Source organism: Lynx canadensis, chromosome B3, assembly GCF_007474595.2.
Source record: "Lynx canadensis isolate LIC74 chromosome B3, mLynCan4.pri.v2, whole genome shotgun sequence".
NCBI classification, from domain to species: domain Eukaryota; kingdom Metazoa; phylum Chordata; class Mammalia; order Carnivora; family Felidae; genus Lynx; species Lynx canadensis.
In genome coordinates, this window is record NC_044308.2 from 106,718,941 (window position 1) to 106,738,699 (window position 19,759).

The 19,759-nt window shown below is 34.6% G+C and overlaps 1 protein-coding gene across 1 annotated transcript in view; it reads left to right on the forward strand.

Moving 5' to 3' along the window:
- Window positions 1-19,759, forward strand: part of LRRC9 (leucine rich repeat containing 9) — a 104,440-nt gene that overhangs the window by 73,727 nt on the left and 10,954 nt on the right. The window contains 6 exon segments of the mRNA XM_032593363.1: window positions 405-513; window positions 1,198-1,337; window positions 4,868-5,004; window positions 9,555-9,746; window positions 9,749-9,771; window positions 13,882-13,953. Of these exon segments, the coding sequence (XP_032449254.1) occupies window positions 405-513; window positions 1,198-1,337; window positions 4,868-5,004; window positions 9,555-9,746; window positions 9,749-9,771; window positions 13,882-13,953 (673 nt within the window).

Here is a 19,759-nt window from a genome sequence, read left to right on the forward strand (position 1 = left end):
TGGAATTTCAGAAATAATGTGTTTCACATATATCCTCTGCAGTTTATAACCTGAAAATCTTATGATTTACTATATCAACTTCACCACAATTTCATGAATATGTATGTAAATTTATAAAGAAATAGGGATGTTTACCTTAAAAGTTGCTTTGTGATAGTGCTATGTTTATGTGGTAATAGACATGGTTTTTAAAGCATTCAAATTCTGTGTCATTTTCTTACATAAATGTCCAACAAAACATGTATTTATCCAATTATTTAACCCATACATTTTACACTAAGGCAATTATTTTTCATAGCACTTGTCAGATAGAGGCATTTTTTTCATGTTTTTGGGATTGTACATGAATGATTCACCTATATAATTTTCCTATCAAAATTATGAATGTATTTATCTCAATTCAGAACTGTGGATTTGATTCCAGTTGACCAATTTAGAAATGTGTGTAATGTGAATCTACAAAACAATAATCTCACCTCATTCAGTGGATTAATCTATCTGCCTAATGTGAAGGTGAGTCACTCACAGATTTTACTTTTTTCTTTCAAGGTTTTCAGTGTGAGTTGTAATCTTATTTACTTTGGGTTAAAATATATTTTTGTGTTATTAAAGAAATTATTCCTAAAATTTTTTTTCACCAAGCAAGAGAAAGTACTACTTTCCAAAATTATTTTCGTTGACCTCAGTGTTATGTGGTTGTCTTATAAGCAGTAAATCTTCCTTTGCAGTAGGAGACGGGATAGAAGGGTGCCTCTACAGTGTGGGTATGGAATGAAATTGGAGGACACTGAGGTTCTCAAAGCAGCCTTATTGCCTCCTGTCTTATAGCTTTGGCTGAGCCATCTACAAAAGCCTTTTAAACATAGGGAAGTGGTGATCTCTCCAACTAAACAATTGTTTCATCTATATGGGGCTTGGAGAAATCAGGAGTGCAGATTGAGAAGCTTGAGCAGCTTTCTGGGGTCTCCATTATTTATTTGAAATATTGTTATTTCTTAGCAAGTCAGATTATTCAAAAAAACACATTCAAAGCTAAATACAGACCATTTGTGCCATTTTAACACTGATATATTATTATATTATGTTGTATAATCCATTACATCTTAATAGTTTTTAGGATGTTGATAATCTCAAACTAAAGATATATATACAGCATTCATATTTGAACATCTGATTAATAAGGTATTCTTTCTGTAGGTCTTATGCCTCAACTATAATCATATTGAATCAATCATGCCCAGACTAAAACCTCAGACTCACTTGACCAACAGACAGCTACTCTACCAGAAAGTGCCTTCCAGTGGCTATGGACAACAAGGAACTTCAAAAATAAACAGGTACTATTCTTTTTTCTCACAATTATATACAATTTTTGTTGGGAGTTTAAAAAGCAGTAAGTCACATTAGTGATAGCAGTAACGTACATTTTTCTTACTTGATATTTAATAGCTACATGCCAATAATAAATGTCACAAATAAAAAGATACTCAAAATAGCCCTTTGTCATTGCTTTTTCCCTGCTTCCAACATTTCATACGCATTATATAAAAAAACAAAACGAAGAAATGTTGTATGATTAATGTGTTTTAAATTGAGATACAATTCACATAGCATAACACTCACTCTATGTACAATGCAGTGTTTATTTTAGTATATACACAAAGTTATACAACTACAATGCAACCTCCATCTAATTCCAGAGCGTTTCATCACCCCACAAAATAACTCCTTCCTTACCCAGTAGCATGAACTTAGGTTTCTTGTAACTTTTGTTTTGTTTGTGTTTCTAAATAATTCACCTGGTCACTTAATGCCCCAGCACCAATGGAAAAGATACTTTATAAAGAAAATGAGGACATACCTCCCACCTTCCTACACATTTTTGGTAGAACGTGAAGATATATATCCAAGACAAAATACTTTCATTCCAGTTATCCTAATGAAGAGCATTCCTAGTGTTTTCATCTATATTTATTGAAGTATAATTTATATATAATAAAACTCTCCAGGTTAAGTGTACAGTTTCATGGGTTTTGACAAATGTATTCAGTCACATAACCATTCCTTCAATGGAATTATTCCCATCCCAGAAACTTGTATCTTGTTATAATACCCTCCCCCCAACCCCCACACACACCGTAGGTCCTGGAAACAACATTGATCTGCTTTCTATCCCTATAATTTTGCCTTTTTCTAAAATTTCATATGATTACAATCATATAGTAAGGAGTCTTTTGTATCTGGCTTCTTTCACTTAGCATAATTCTTTTGAGATTCATCTATGTAGTTGCAAGTTCAGTAATTCATTTCATTTTACTGCTGTGTTGTATACCATCATATAGATTATATGACAGTTGTTTATCCATTTTTTGTGTTCTTTAATCTATTTTAGGATATATTAAGATCAAAGACAATATAATCAACTGTTAATCTGTGAGAGCAAAAAAATATGGAGGGTATTATAGATAGAAAAATCCCCAGAATAATCTTATTTTTTTATTCATTTATTATTGATGAGCCATGGGGTTGTTTCCAGTTTGTGGTTAGTTTGATCAAAACTGCAATGAACATTTCATTTATACACATCATTTATATTGGGGGCTATTCGTATTTTTCAACAACTTTACTGAAATGCAGTTTACATACCATATTTACTCATTTTAAGTGTATAATTTTTACTAAGTTTGTAACTGTGCAACTATCACCGCAACATACTTTTAGAACATTTCCATCACACACCAGAAATATCCATCATTGTCCATTTGCAGCCAGTTCCCTTTCCCACCTCTAGCTCTAAGAAACCATTAATCCATTTTCTGTAGAGTTGTGTTTTCTAGACATTTCCTATAAATAGAATCATATAATATGTAGTCTTTTGTATCTGACTTCTTACACTTAGCATAATGTTTCTGAGGTTCAGCATGTATTCATAGTTCATTCCTTTCTAAGGCTGAATATGTTAGGTATTCGATTGTATTGCTCTGCCACATGACGTTAATCCATTCAATAGTTGATGGACATTTGGATTGTTTATACTTTGAGGCTAGTATTAATAATGCTGCTAAAACATTTGTGTAGAAGTATTTGCAAGCACTTGTATTTTTCTCTTGGGTAGAAACCAGAGTGAAATTCTGGGTCATAGAGTAATTTCATGTTTAACTTTTTAAGAAAATGCCAGAACTGGTTTCCAAAGTGGCTGCACCATTTTACATTACTGAAAACAGTTTATGAAGATTCTCATTTCTCCACATCCTCACCAATACTTGTTATTGTCTTTTTTATTCCAACCATTCTAGTAGATTTGAAGTGGTACCCCATTCATTTATAAGCATTTTCTGTCAATGACTTGGTTTTTCATTTTCTTAAATGGTGTCTTTTAAAGGAATTTAAATTTTGATAAAGTCCAACTTACCAACTTTTTCTCCTACAGATAGTGATTTTGGTGTTGTTTCTAACAACTCCTTGTCTATCTAAGGTCACAAAGATTTTGTCATGTTTTATTCAAAAAGGTTTATGTTTTTTCTCTTACATTCAGGACACATTTCTCATACATTTGTGCATGTTATGAGGTAAAATGTTAGTTCTAAATTCATCATTTTACATGTGGACATCTATTTGTTTAAGGTACTACCTGTGGGGCATGTGGGTTGCTCAGTCGGTTAAGCAAGTAACTCTTGATTTCGGCTCAGGTCATGATCTCACACTTGTGAGATCAAGCCCCAGTCGGGCTCTGTGCTGGGCATGGACTCTGCTTAAGATTCTCTCTCACCCTCATCCCTTGCCCATGCAAGTGCTCTCTCTCTCTCCCCCCCCCAAAATAAATAAAATAAAATAAAATAAAATAAAATAAATAAAATAATAAAAATAAATAAAATACTACCCTTTCCCCCACTGAATTGTCTTGTTACCTTTGTTGAAAATCAATTGACCATAATTGTAAAAGTTTATTCCTGAACTCTAAATTATATTCCATTGATCTGTCTCTCCTTTTGCCAGTACCAGACTGGTTTGATTACTACAACTTAAAAGTTTTGGTGTCATAGATTATAAGTCCTCCAAGTTGGTTCTTTTTAAAGATTGTTTTGGATATTCTGAGTTCTTCACATTTCCTTATAAATAACCATCTTAGAATAAGATGTTGTTTTTTTTTTTTTTTCTGGGGGGAGAAATCTGCTGGACTTTTGATGGGGATTGCCTGGAATCTATTAATCATTTTGAGGAAAACTGCCATTTTAGTAACATTGAGCCTTCTAATCAATAAACATTGAATATTTCTCCACTTATATAGATCTTTAATTTATCTCAGCAATGTTTTGTAGTTTTCTGTGTATATATTTTATGTTGCTTTTGTTAAATTTCTTCTGAAGTATTTTGTTCTTTTGTATTCTATTGTGAGTAAAATTCTTAATTTCGTGCTCAGTTTATTGATGACATGTAGACATTCAGTTAATTTTTAATATTAATTTTTATCTTCTGATCTTGCTGAACTCATTTATTACTGCAATAATAGTTTTTTGGTGGATTCCTTAGGATTTCCTAAATACAAAATCATGTCATCTGAGAATAAAGACGGTTTTATTTATTCTTTTCCAATCTGAATGCATCTTTTTTTCTTGCTTGATTGTGCAGGCATTTGCTTTTCATTTCAAGTAATTCTTGCTGTACTTTGTCTTTACTATATAAAAATAGTTTTTATTTTAAGAATAAAAAGTGATCATTATATAAAATACAAAGATAATATTATTTAATTCTGATATACTAGTAAATTTTTTTAAACTTCAACTTATAGTAAGTATATATCAGACTTTTTATGATATAGCTTGTTTTAAACTAAGTTTATGGGCTCAAACTTACATGTGTGTTTCAGAGATACAACAAACAGTGAAAATTTGCCTCCAATAATGCATAGTTTAGAAGTTCTTCATTTGGGCTATAATGGAATTTGTAATTTAATTCAGCTACAGCTTAATAGACTAAGAAATTTAAAATTCCTCTTTCTACAAGGTGAGTAGCAACACTGTCAGTGTGTTTATTATTAAAAATTGATTTGGTAATCCTGTTTAATATGCAATATTAGCATCAACATTTACGCAAACAGATTGACAAAAATATTTAGTAATTGCTAATGGGTTTTTCTTGGGTTATTTACATAAATAATGTAAATGCAATATTCCAGGGCTAGAGAATACTGCATCTGTAGCCCTAGAAAATGCAATGTGCTGGCACTATATATGGTATTACATCATAATTTATTTTTATATCACAGTTCAGTTAAAAAACCAATAGCATGTAACCAGTGAGAAATTCACAAGTAATTATTAAACCCAGAATTGGGCTAAGCACTAAGAAATATACAGAAACACTATATTATTTTAATTATATATAAGATCATTGCTCTAAAGCAATTTAAGATCTACCTGTGGCAATATACTGAAAGAAAGATGAATCAGTTCTGAGTAACTATGCATTTCTAATTTAAGTGCAATAAGGTTAGAGAAAAGAGAAATTGAAACATATATGGGACTCTTTGAAAGACTGATAGAACTTAGATGGAAGGTGAACATGACCAAGAGTTTTGCAAGTAGTGGGGAGAAGAGTCACAAGAGCACAACTGTGGTGTCTATGGACCAACACTTGAAAAGGGACCAACCTGATAAAAACAGAGTATGCAGTTCTCTGAGAGAGTTATGAAGCTTCTAAACATGATCAATTTGAAGTATAATGCTCATTTTGCAACTGAAAATGAGTAAGAGTTGTAAATCTTTAGAAAAGTAGAATGAGAAGAAAAAACAGTTTGAAACATTAGTCTAACAATAATTATTTAATGGCATAGAAGAAAGGTTGGAGGATCCGTCACTGAGACATGTAGGAAGATATCTGTATAGTTGATCTGAGTATGGTAACTTTTTTCTGAAAGACAGTCTTTTCTAGATCGTATTTTAAAAATTTAATGCATCTTTTTGCCTATCAAAGGTGCTTATGAGTTGCTTCAAGACCATGGAGACTTAGCCTTAAAAGAACAAGAAACTGAGCACAACAATAACAAATTTTTTAAGATACACTGATGTACAAAAAAAAAGCAAACAACCTAGCCCTGGAAAGTTATTTTAATCTAGAATATAAAACGGAGTGTGTTCTCTTGCTGTGTCTAGCATGACAAATCAGAGTGGAGGCAGCTTATGCAGGAGGTGAGGCAGTTGACTCTGACAACAATGGCTACCATTAATTGGGTCATTAGGTAAAGTATTTGTTTGCATAGATTATCTCACAAAAGCTACACAGCAATTCAACATGGTAAATAATTTTACCATAAAAAAACCATAATTTTTATGCATTTGCAAAAAAAGAAATTGAATCTCAGTGGGGTTAATGATTTACCTAATTTGCACTATTAATGGTTTCACCAGTGAATGGTGGTGAAACACAGCTCTGTCTGATGCCAAATGCACATGCATTTTCTATCCACGACAAAGACATAGTAAGGGTCTGGGCTAGAGTCGTGTCAGTGGGAAGGGTGAGTAAAAGGTGACTCCAAAATACATTTTAAAAAAAGGAATATTAGGACTTACTGACTAATTAAACATATAAGGAGATGAAAATAGTTCAAGAGGTTTTCATGATTTCATTAGGAGCCTGGGCAAAAGGAGGTACTAAAGCTAGATAAAGTCATTGTGAAAGGTTGCTACTTTGTAGTAAGGAATGATCAGGTTGTGTTATGACAATTTTGAGATGTAAAAATGGAAACTTTTTCAAGCAGTAGTAATGGACCAAGTCAAGACTAAAAATTATACAAAGGAGGTGACAAGTGGAGTCATAAGTGTATGTGCTTACTTAGGAGTAAACATAGAGAAAGAATAAAGGCCAAAAGAGATGTGGAGACACCCCCTCCCCTTATATACATCCCACTAATCCCCTGACCCAGCATTAAGAAGGCTGGAGAAATAAGACCCAGTAAAGCAATCATATAAGAAATGTTGAAAGAAAACCAAGAAATGCAGACCTTAGGCCATTTTTTTTTAAGTAGGCTCCACACCCAACGTGGGGTTTGAACTTATGACCCTGTGATCAAGAGTCACATGATCTACCGGCTGAGCCAGCCAGATTTCCCAAGAAATATAAACTCTAAATATCAGAAAAAGAAAGGATGAACAGCCTTAAAGTCAAATGATAGGAAGAATAAGGTCTTTGAAAAAAATACTGAAAGTAGAAACTGGGTTAAACAAAAAGAACAACATTGGTAATTGTCAGATCAGATTTGTAAACATGCAAAGAGCAAAAATCAAAGTGAAAACAATGTACAGGGAAGTGGTTGGATGGGCAGTGAAGATAACAGAGGTTGCATACTTGAGGAGCTTGTCCCTAAAAAGCAGGTAAGTGGTCAGAAGGTGGCTAGTGAAGTTATGAGCGTATTTGGAGGTTTATAAAGAGGTGAGTTAGGTTAAAGACTGAACAGGAGGAGATGATTCTGAGATCAATCAAAGGGAGTACACAAATAAAAGCAATGATAAGATGAAGCCTGGCCAGGGTCCACAAGAGAGAGATTATGAACCAAACTTTCACCTGTTATGTTAAATTTGCAAGAAGATGAGGAAGGTGAATCTTGGGGAAGGGCAGAGTGAGGCTGTACGGTAGCAAGTTAGAATCTTAAGGATTAGGAGTCAAATTTATCTAAAACATAACTATTAGTTGAATAAGTGGTGAGTTTTTCAAACAATGGTTAATGTTCCTAGTTAAAGAAATGTAAGATCCCTGAAATCACATTCAGCATAGTTTGGGAGTTTCTTCTTAAATATGTTTAATGAGCCTTCTAAATGAATCCTGGCCAAAAGTATGCTATGGCAGACATTATTCAGTACTAGAAGCTATCCCATAATGATTTTTATACCACTGGCCTCAAAATATCAAAGGTGACAGTCTAAATGCATAATTTCATGAAAGTAATATATTAACACAACTGAGTCTCTTTTCTCAATCTGACTTGCATAAACTTTTCTTCATTACAAGCAAGACACTTGTAAAGTTTCAAAGTCTGTGATTTAGTTCTGTGAACAATTTTATTGAAGGCTGTGATGTTATAAATTTCTCTAAAGAATAGAAACAAAATAAGGTAAATTTGCCATAGCTCACCAATTCTGAGACACCTGCTTCTTATTTTTAACATATCTGAAATCTGACCATACATTAATGGATAGCATGTCATAGTTACCTAACCGAGGTTTTTTTCTCTTAGTATACATAAATACTGACGTATCTTGACAACTGTTATTGTCTTAAATTCAATGAAATACGTACATTTCAAGAAGAATTCCAACATCATGGAATCACACGTTCAGTCATATGTTAGTTTGCTAGGGCTGCCATAACAAAGCACCACAGACTGGGTTGGCTCAAACAACTACTTATTTCCTCACAGTTCTAGAGATTAGAAGGGCAGATCAAGATGTCAGCAGGGTTAGTCACTTCTGAGGCCTCTCTTTTTGGCTTTTAGATGACTTCTTTCAGATGGTTTTCCCTCTATGTGCATCTGTGTCCTAATATCTTCTATAAGGACACCAGTCATACTGGATTAGAGCCACCCCAATGGACCATAGCTGCCTCTTTAAAGACCCTACCCCCAAATAGAGCCACATTCTGAGGTACTAGGGTTAGGACTTCCACATACAATTTGGTGGCGGTGGGGAGGATGTCACAATTCAATCCCATAACAAACAAGGAAGATGAATAGTGAATGAAATATAGTGTGGCATAATAAGAAGCAGCATTGAGCTTAAAGTGTAAAAGGTCTAGGTCAGGCCTGGTGTTGCCACTTTTATGTCCCTGTGCAAGTCACTTAATTCCTCTGACTCCCAGTTTTCTGATTATTAAAAATAATATTTTCCCTGTCCCATTTTGAGACTCTAGTAGAAAACACATTAAAGCATTTTGTCAAGCCAGGGTCCTCTCATTATCATTATTATTAATACTTACAAAGCTATCGATTGCTACAGTAGAAATAATGGTTGTAAAGGATTGAGATTTTATAGAATGTAATGTTTCATTCATTTTTAATTTTTAATGTGGCTGTGGTGCAAAAATATGTTGAGAAATAAATAACAGCATAATTAAGGTTTATTCTTCCAACCTAACAAAACAAATTCATTTATTTTAAAAAATATTTAGATATACCTATTTGAATACCCATTAGAAAAATCAGATATACTCAAGAGTATATCTTTTGCAGTGCTTTTTTGCAGTACTTTTATACATCTACTTTTGTCAATACCAACTATTTTAGCACTTAATTACTGAACAGACAGATTGGGTCAATTCAGTACATCGTATATACTTCACATCTTGATCTCTCAAACGTAAAGGAAAAATTTTAGCAAATGTTATTTGATGATAATGCTACCTTCCCACAAACTGCACTTCTATTTCTCCTTGGAAATACGTTCTTTTTCGCATTTTACTTTTAAAAAAATCATCTGATAAAAAATATTTAAGTGAAGATAGGTAGAACCTTTGTTCAAAAAGTTGGGGCTCACTTGACATTATCATAACTTATCTTTCTTCAGGGAATGAAATCAGTCAAATTGAAGGACTTGACAATTTAGTATCCTTCAAGAATTGGTAGTGGACCATAACCCGCATCAGAGCATTTAATGACAGTGCCTTTGCCAAACCAAGTTCTCTGTTGGCACTTCATCTGGAAGAAAACAGACTACGAGAGCTGAGCAAAACTACAGTCTTGGTAAAACTTGAGAAACTCTCCTAGGATATAATAAAATCCAGGTAACATTTTTTTTTGTTATGAAATTACAAGACTTAGCTCCTCTGAACATAAAGCTTCCAAACACATCAATGAAAACTTGCTACTGTGTTTACTTATCATTTATATGCCATGTAAATACTCCATGAAGCGGAGACATATAAATAGTCTGTGATGCAAAGATGTCCACTCTGCTCCTAGATTTTAAACCCAACCAACCCTACATGTATCCACCTACTAAAAACAAGTTAGCTCTAAATGTTCTAAGGCTCCTCCAGCAGTCCTAAGAGATCTCTTTTGTTCTTGACTGCTCTTGTTCCAAGCTATTTATTTCCACATCTCAATCCCAGACTTCCTCTGGTTCTTAAACTTGGCATATGTCCTTGGTCTACCTGATATTTGACTCAATTCCTGATAATGGACCTTGACCTGACTTTAATATTCCATCTCTACTGACTCAAGACTTTCTCATGTAGGTCCTGCTTAGTTTTACCTGTTCAGATTCAACCTATCTCCAATGTCCTGTCCCAGTGAGCCCTGACCAGACTCTCTGCCCAGACAACAGTATGCAGATAAGAGGGGTGAAGGTATATATAACCTTATACAGCCCTAACATTTCTCTCAGTGCTTTGGTGATGATCTGTTAGCCCACCTCTTGCCAATTTTACTGCTTTTGCCTATACCTCTAAGACAACCTCAAAGACAAAATAAAATGTGGATTGTCAGCCAAGAACAGAGACCAAGTATATCTTCCCCACATTTGATCAGTATATAGCATAGTAACTGTACATAGTAATTATGCAATCAATATTTGTTTGTGGCTCTACTTGCTACAGTTTAGAAAGTCTTTCTATAGTGATATAAAAGCCTGTTCAAGGCTAGAAGGAAATCATGAGTACTGTCCTTTTCCTACATAGCAACTAGGAAATATACATACAGAGAAAAATGGCATACACCTAATTTATCAAGGTTCAAACAACATTCATCTGAGAAAAGCCTTCCAAACTGCAATGATTCTTGCAAAGCTTTATTCAGAGGAAATCTAAACTGGGAAAATTGCAATCCTATGGAAAATCTTTCCATTAATAGCAACTGAACTGACACAAAGGATTGTCATATCATACTTAACATGAAATCAGATCATACCCAGTTTCAAGCGTTACTAATAATTCAAGGATACACAGGGTCTGGGACATTACTGTGGCTTCTCAGATCCTTTCTTTTTACATACTGTCTAGCTTACATTGAAATATAAGATCTCCAAGGGAGATTATGTTGTGACAGATTTTGTGTGAGTGATCTCTTATAACAAGGGAGTGTTTCATTTATGAAATACCTCCACTTTATACTGAGCTTACATGATATTTATAGGGAGCCATGCCTGATAATTCTATACTTTCAGGTTTATTTGCGCTAAGCAGTCCTTAACCAGGGAGGTACTGCTAAGAGCATCTCATAAATAAGGACCTTTTTCCTAGTAAATATCATTGGTCCATTTGACAGCACAGCTATTTATCAGCATAACAGAGAGATTAGACCAGGAACCTGCTTTTTCCCCAGAGTATCTGTGCCCCCCCCCTCCCCACCCTCCTAAATCCCTACAGGAATGAATGAATGGCAGAATGGTTATTGTAACACTTCCTCTCTAGTAACTCAAGCAGGATAATGCCCAGTCAAGGTTATTTATTATCAAAAATTTAATATAGCTAATGGACAAACTATATGATAAACCATGGAAATTATACATACGTCACCGAGTGAAGGGGTATTGAGTGTTTAGTGATCAGTCCTCTTTTGTTTATTTTTATTCTTGAAATAGTATTTTTCCTAGAACTTAGATTGATCATTATAACATCAAACTTATTCTATTATATTATAGTACCTTAACATGAACATACATTCAGCTGGAAAAATGAACTGAGATGTGTAAAAAGGTTAAGTTAGAGATTCTGTTTAACTGAAAATATTATGTTCTTCAAAATTGTAAACTCCCATTCAAATTTTCTTTGGGGGAGAGATTTTTTTCCTCTGTATTCGTACCAACATGGGTAGGTGACACAGCATCAAATTCTACAAATGGGCAATCAGATCAACCCTGGGTTTGATAAAGACTTCTAGAAGAGAAGGGAAAAGGCTTAGAAAAAATTAGGAAAACACTTCAAATGAAGGTATATGCAGCCCTACATTAACCTACTTTAAAATCTTCCATAAACTGCATATCCTTGATAACAGATTCTAGTGTGAAGCTTTTCACTTAGCCTCATGACCCATAATGTAATTTGGAAAATTGTTGCTTAGTCCTGCCCTTGCAAGTAAAATACCAGAACCCAACTGAAAGGTGAGTTATTTAATTCAGCTTTACAGTCCTAGTTGATTCCTGTGTCTAAATGACTCCCCTATCTGGCATCAGACAACCGTGTCTACTTTTAAACATCCCAGTCGGGGCGCCTGGGTGGCGCAGTCGGGTTAAGCGTCGACTTCAGCCAGGTCACCATCATCGCGCTCCGTGAGTTTCAGGCCCCGCGTCGGGCTCTGGGCTGATGGCTCAGAGCCTGGAGCCTGTTTCTGATTCTGTGTCTCCCTCTCTTTCTGCCCCTCCCCCGTTCATGCTCTGTCCTCTCTCTGTCCCCAAAAAAAATAAACGTTGAAAAAAAAAAAAAATTAAACATCCCAGTAATCACCTGAGCTGGAAATGACTCTAGGAAATAGTCCATTGCTATTTCTTGCCCTAAATGAAAGGCCCCAATCTGAGCCTAACTAGCTGCTACCTACGCTATTACTATATTGCCATAAGTGCTTATTCTGAGAATGTACTCAAAAGATAACAACCATTATATTTTGGTTAATGTTGAGCATCTGACTTCAGCTCAGGTCATGATCTCATGGTTCTGAGTTTCAAGCCCTGCAACAGGCTCTCTGCTGTCACCTCTGAGCCTGCTTCGCATCCTCTGTCCCCCTCTCTTCTACACCTCCCCCACTCATGCTCCTCTTTCAAAAATAAAAAAAAAAATAACATTAAATAAATAATAAATAAATAGGAAGCCATTAGCCCTCTTTCCCAATTATGAACATATTAGTTTTCTTGATATATCTTTACACCAGCATTATCATCCACGTATTTAACACTCTGTTTCTCATATTAATATCTTGACATCTTTGATTAGAAATACTTCACTACTAAACACTGTTGTACTCTGTTTCATTTGAGAAGATGATTGAGAAAAAGGACTTTTCATATTTCTATGCTTTCCAGTCATGCTTTGCCTTCCACAAATAGGAACTACCTGTGGTCAAATACATAATATCTCTATAGATAACTGACTGTCAGAGATTTTCCAAAGTCGTCCTAAATTTATGAGACTTCTATGATCAAAATTGAAAAGATCAATCACTGTAGTCAATTCTACTTCCAAATGGTCTAAAATAGGTCTAAATGTTTTTATAGTTAGTAGATGAATTGGCTATGTCTACTTGTCAATCCAATAAGAATAGGAGCATATCAATACTTTATGTTATTACTATAAACTAGCAGCAAACTGAAGCTGAGCTTGTTGCCTAAATTTTTACAGAAATAGCATATAAAAATAATTTTGCAAAACTTAAGATATACTCACAAAGTTTCACCAATGATAAATAGACAATGTTAAATAATCCCATCCTACAGAAGACAAGTCATTCAACCAGAAAAATAGTTTTTCAACTATAATACTCCCAGAAAGTGTATCAGATGCAGTCCATTCAGTATCACATGTGCCTTTATGGCTAAGGTGTGTTTAAAATTATTTAGACTGGATTCACCTTCTTTTCCACACTTCTGGGTCAATCCTCTGGGGAATTAACCAACTATAATCTCAGCTTTAGATCATAACTTTCTGAGAAGAAATTTGTCTTTTCTTGCAGTGCTGCTATATGGCCTATATCCCATGTTAGAATATTGTCTTTACCAATCATGCATTTTGAATTATTGTACATAGATCTGTCCTTATCAACATTACAGGATTTGTCACTCAAGCTCACTTTGGAGAATTCGCCATGAGCTAGCTGTAGTCCAACACTTACATATGATTACTTCAAATCAGTGTATATTGAAGATTTTGGATCTAACCAAATAATAACTATTAACTTTGGAACAGGATATGACAGAACTGGAAAAACTTGATGGTATCTCTTCTCTCAATAGCTTAACAGTTTATGGCATCCAGTGAGTATGTTATTTTCTAATTTATCAGTTAATTTATTTATAGTTGTATATATTACTTTTTATATTGAGAATTTTTATCTGTTCCCATATGTATAGACAGTTTATCCAAGCACAATTTATTGAATACTGTCCTCTTACAACTTGTTTAATATAATCTTCCATTTCACATATAAAAGGATCTGTTTCCGGAGTCTATGTTGTATTCATGGACTACTGTCAATCCCTGTACCGTATTATACTGTGTTAATTATTAAAGTTTTATATTAGTTTTGGTGTCCAGGAGAATAAGCACCTCCAATTTTCCTTCTCTTCCTCCTTCTCCTCTTTTCTTTCTTCACTGTCGTGGCTGTTCTTGGCCCTTTACACTTCCTATAAGTTAAGGAAACAGCTTTTGAAAGCTATGTGAGAGTCTATTGACATTTTAATTGGATTGTATTGAATATATAATTAATTTGGGGATAAATTGCCATATTTTCCTGTTGGAGGCTTTGGAAGGATTAAATAGGTAGCAGTTTTATTTACCTAACATCTGAACAAATTGACAATATGACAGTGGCAGATAGAGAGGTGAAAATACTTTGCTTACCTCGTGAGAAAGCCAATGGGCGTGCTAACAGATCCCAGAAATAGCAATCATCATCACCTGGTAACAGGGAATGCTTGAGGTGAATTCTTCCGCATAGGAGGAGAGCTTCTGCTGGGAGAACAGCAGCATTCTCCTAGCAATAAATTCCTTCCCAAGACAGGAAAGACAAGAGCTAACAGCCCAGTCCTAACCTTCCCAGGTTTATCATTAAGTCACCCTGCTCCTCTTGGTGGAAGGTGAGGGGTTGAGAGAGCCCACTAGTGCCACATCACAGAGCTATTTCCACCAAGAAAGAAGTAATAATAGAGTCTCCCCTAATATTTGTAGTATTTAGACTTCCCATTCATAAGCGTGAATGTCCCTACATTTATTTTATGTTCTTCATAAAATTTATAGTTTTTCCTCCTAAAAGTTTTAATCATCTATGGTTTGATTTATGTCTGTTGTTTTAATAGCTACTTTGAACAATATCTTTTTACATTTTCCTAATTATTTGTGGCTGAAGTACAGCAATTCTGATTTTTGCATTGTTCTGATTTTGCATGCTACTCTTTATCTAGGACCTTGTTGAATGAACTCTCTTTTTAGTTCTAATGGATTGGAAATTTTGTTGGATTTTCTCTGTGACTATCATATTATCTACAAAATAATGACTATTATTCTTTCCATCCTTACATTTTTTAAATTTTCTTTGCTTAGTGTGTTGACTAGGACCCTCTAGTACAGTGTTGAATGAAGCATTGATAGTAGGTTATTGACTTCAAAATGCTTCTAAATTGGTTACTATTAATATGAGTTTTTGTACATTATGGTAGATAATCTTCAACATTTTAAAGAAGCTCCTTTTTTTAAGTTTATTTATTCCTGAGAGAGACCGTACAAGTGGGGGAGGGGCAGTGAGAGAGGGAGAGAGGAGAATCCTAAGTAGGCTCCCACCATATGCGTGGAGTCAACGCTGGGCTCCAACTCAGGAATCATGAGATGATGACCTGAGTCGAAACCAATAGTCAGACGTTCAAACAACTGAGCAACCCGGGGGCCCCAAGGAAGCTCCTTTCTAATTGCAGTTTACTACCTGTTTTTATCATGAATGGTCATTGGATTTTGACTAATTGGCAATTCTGTTTTTCTCCTTAATCTGTTAATATGTAAATTATATTAAGACTCCAGTGTTAAACTGTCATTAATCCAGTGCTGAATACTATTTATTTGGTCATGTTTTATGCTTTGCTGGATTCAGTTTGCCAAGATTTCATGTAGTATATCTGTATTTATGGAAATAAGTAAAGTTATCCTATAATTATCTTCTTATGCTATTCTTTTAAATTCATCAAGGTTGTTCTTGCCTCATAAAATTAACTGGGAACTCTCTCCCTCTCTCTCTTGCTAGTCTATGAATTAGCATACATAAGACAAATTCCTCTCTGCCCCTCCCCCGTTCATGCTCTGTCTCTCTGTCCCAAAAATAAATAAACGTTAAAAAAAAAAATTAAAAAAAAAAAGGGGGTGCCTGGGTTGGCTCAGTCAGTTAAGCGGTCCGACTTCAGCTCAGGTCACGATCTCGCGGTCAGTGAGTTTGAGCCTGGGGTCGGCTCTGGGCTGATGGCTCAGAGCCTGGAGCCTGTTTCTGATTCTGTTCTCCCTCTCTCTCTGCCCCTCCCCCGTTCATGCTCTGTCTCTCTCTGTCCCAAAAATAAATAAAAACGTTGAAAAAAAAATTTTTTTTAAAAAAAAAGAAAAATTCATTCATTTGACTCTGGGCTCAATATTTTTTGAAGTTAGGTTTAAACTACTTATTCAAATTCTTTAATGGCTATAAAATCTAGTAACGTTTTCTATTTCTTCAAAAGTCAGTATTGAGAAGAGTTATATTCTTCTATAAACTTGTAATTTTTTATAAATTTTAAATGTATTACTATATAATATATCTCCTGAATTTTAAAAATGTCCTCTATTTATGTTTCGTCACCTTTTTTATACCTAAATTTGTTGATTTTACTTTTCTCCTCTTTTATTCTTGTAGTCTGCTTAAAGATATTTTGTTTATCGTATTAGTATCTCCAAAGAACCATGTTTTGGATTTATCAAGTGGTTTATTTTTGTTTTTTTATTTCACTAAGCCCTACCCTTGTTTCCATCTTTCAGTTTCTTGGAGTTTACTTTTTTTAAACATTTTTAACATTATTATTAAAACTATTTTTAGCATAATACTGATTCTGTGGTTCAGCTTTTATTTGTTTTAAGTTTTTATTTTAACTTCCAGTTAGTTGGCATACAGTGTTATAGTGGTTGCAGTTGTACAATGTAGTGATTCCACACTTAAATACATAACCTGATGCTCATTACAAGTGCACTTCTTAATCCCCATCCCCTATTTAAAACCCATTCCCCACCCCACCTCCCTTCTGGTAACCATCTGATTGTTCTCTATAGTTAAGAGTCCTGTTTCTTGCTTTACTTGTCTCTCTTTTTACCCCTTTGCTCATTTTTTCTTAAATTCCACATATGAGTGGAAATCATATGGTATTTGGCTTTCTCTGCCTGACGTATTTCACTTCACAGTATACTCTCTAGGTCCATCCATGTCATTTCAAATGGCAAGATTTCATTCTTTTTTATGGCTGAGTAACATTCCTCTGTGTGTGTGGTGTGTGTGTGTGTGTGTGTGTGTGTGGTGTGACATCTTTATATCCATTCATCAATTGATAAGTCAATTGATGGCTGTTTCCATAATTTGACTATTGTACATGATGCTAGCTGCAAACATCAGGATGCATATATCCCTTTGAATTAGTGTTTCTGTATTCTTTAGGTAATATCCAGTAGTGTGATTGCTGGATCATCAGGTAGTTCTATTTTTAACTTTTTGAGGAACCTCTACAACTGTTTTCCAGAGGGGCTGCATCAGTTTGCATTCCCAGCAACAGTGCAAGAGGGTTCCCCTTTCTCCACATCCTCACCAACAGTCATTGTTTCCTGTGTTGTTGATTTTAGCCACTAGGACAGGTTTTGATTTGCATGTCCCTGATGATGAGTGATATTCAGCATCTTTTCATGTGCCTGTTGGCCATCTATATGTCTTCTCTGGAAAAATGTCCTTCTGCACATTTTTAATTAGATTATTTGTTTTGGGGTGTTGAGTTTTACACGCTCTCTATATATTTTGGATGCTAACCCTTTATTGGATATGTCATTTGCAATATCTTCTCCCTTCAGTAGGTTCTCTTTTAGCTTTATTGGTTGTTTCCTTTGCTGTGCAGAAGCTTTTCATTTTGGTGTAGTCCCATTAGTCTATTTTGCTTTTGTTTCCTTTGCCTCAAGAGACATATCTAAAAAGAAGTTGCTGTGGCCAATGTCAAATAAATTACTGCCCCTGTGTTCTCTTCTAGGATTCTTATTGTTTCAGATCTCACATTTAAGTTTTTTAATTCATTTTGAATTTATTTTTGTGTATGGTGTAAGAAAGTGGTCCAGTTCCATTCTTTTGCATGTAGCTGTCAAGTTTTCCCAAACCATTTGTTAAAAAGACTGTCTTTTTCCATGGGATATTCTTTTCTGCTTTGTTGTAGATTAATTAACCATATTATTGTGCGTTCATTTCTAGGTTTTCTGTTATGTTCCATTGATCTATGTGTCTATTTTTTATGCTGATACCATACTGTTTTGATTATACAGCTTTGTAATATAACTTGAAGTCCAAATTGTGATCCCTCCAGCTTTGCTTTTATTTTTCAAGATTTCTTGGGCTTTTAAATGTCTTTGTGGTTCCATACAAATTTTAGGATTGTTGTTCTAGCTCTGTAAAAAAATGCTGTTGGTATTTTGATACGACTTGCATTAAAACATATATTGCTTTGGTTATTATAGACATTTTAACAAGAGACAAAGAGGGCACTATATAATAATAAAGGGGATAATCCAATAAGAAGATATAACAATTGTAAATATTTATGCATCCAACATGGGAGGACTCAATTACATAAAACAATTAATAACAAACATAGAGGGACTAGCTGATAATAATACAATAATAGTAGGGGACTTTAACATCCCACTTACATCAATGGACATGATCATCTAAACAGAAATCAACAAGGAAACAATGGTTTTGAATAATAACACACAGGACTTGATGAACTTAACAGATATATCCAGAACATTCCACCTTAAAACAGCAGAATACAGATTCTTTTCAAGTGCACCTGTACATTCTCCAGAACAGATCACATATTAGGCCACAAAACAGGTTCACCAAATTTAGGAAGATCAAAATTATACCATGCACCTTTTCTGACCACAACATTATGAAACTAGAAGTCAACCACAAGAAAAAAATCTGGATAGACCACAAATAAATAGAAGTTAAATAACATGCTACTAAACAATGAGTGGTCAACCAGAAAATAAAAAAATAAATTTAAAAATACATGGAGGGGCGCCTGGGTGGCTCAGTCAGTTGAGCGTCCGACTTCGGCTCAGGTCACGATCTCACGGTCCGTGAGTTCGAGCCCGCGTCAGGCTCTGGGCTGATGGCTCAGAGCCTGGAGCCTGCTTCCGATTCTGTGTCTCCCTCTCTCTCTGCCCCTCCTCCATTCATGCTCTGTCTGTCTCTGTCCCAAAAATAAATAAACATTAAAAAAAATTTTCTTTAAAAAATACATGGAAACAAATGAAAATGACAACATAACAGTCCAAAATCTTTGGGGTGCAGCAAAAGTGGTTCTAAGAGGGAAGTAGATAGCAACATAGGTCTACCTTAAGAAGCAAGAAAAAAGAATCTCAAATAAACAACTTAACCTTAAACTGAAGGAGCTACAAAAAGAACAACAAATGAAGCTCAAAGCCAGCAGAAGGAAGGAAAAAATAAAGTTTAGAGCAGAATAAAAGATATAGAAACTAAAAAAATAATAGAACATATCGATGAAACCAGGAGGTAGTTCTTTGAAAAAAATTAATAAAATTGATAAACCTCTAGTCAGACTCATCAAAAAGAAAAAAGAAAGGACCCAAATAAATAAAGTCACAGATGAGAGAGGAAAAATGACAACAAACACCACAGAAATATAATTATAAGACAATATTATGAAAAATTGTATGCCAAGAAATTGGACAACCTAGAAGAAATGAATAAATTTCTAGAAACATATTAATTACCAAAAGTGAAACAGGAAGAAATAGAAAATTTGGACAGACCAATAACCAGCAAAGACATTGACTCAGTAAT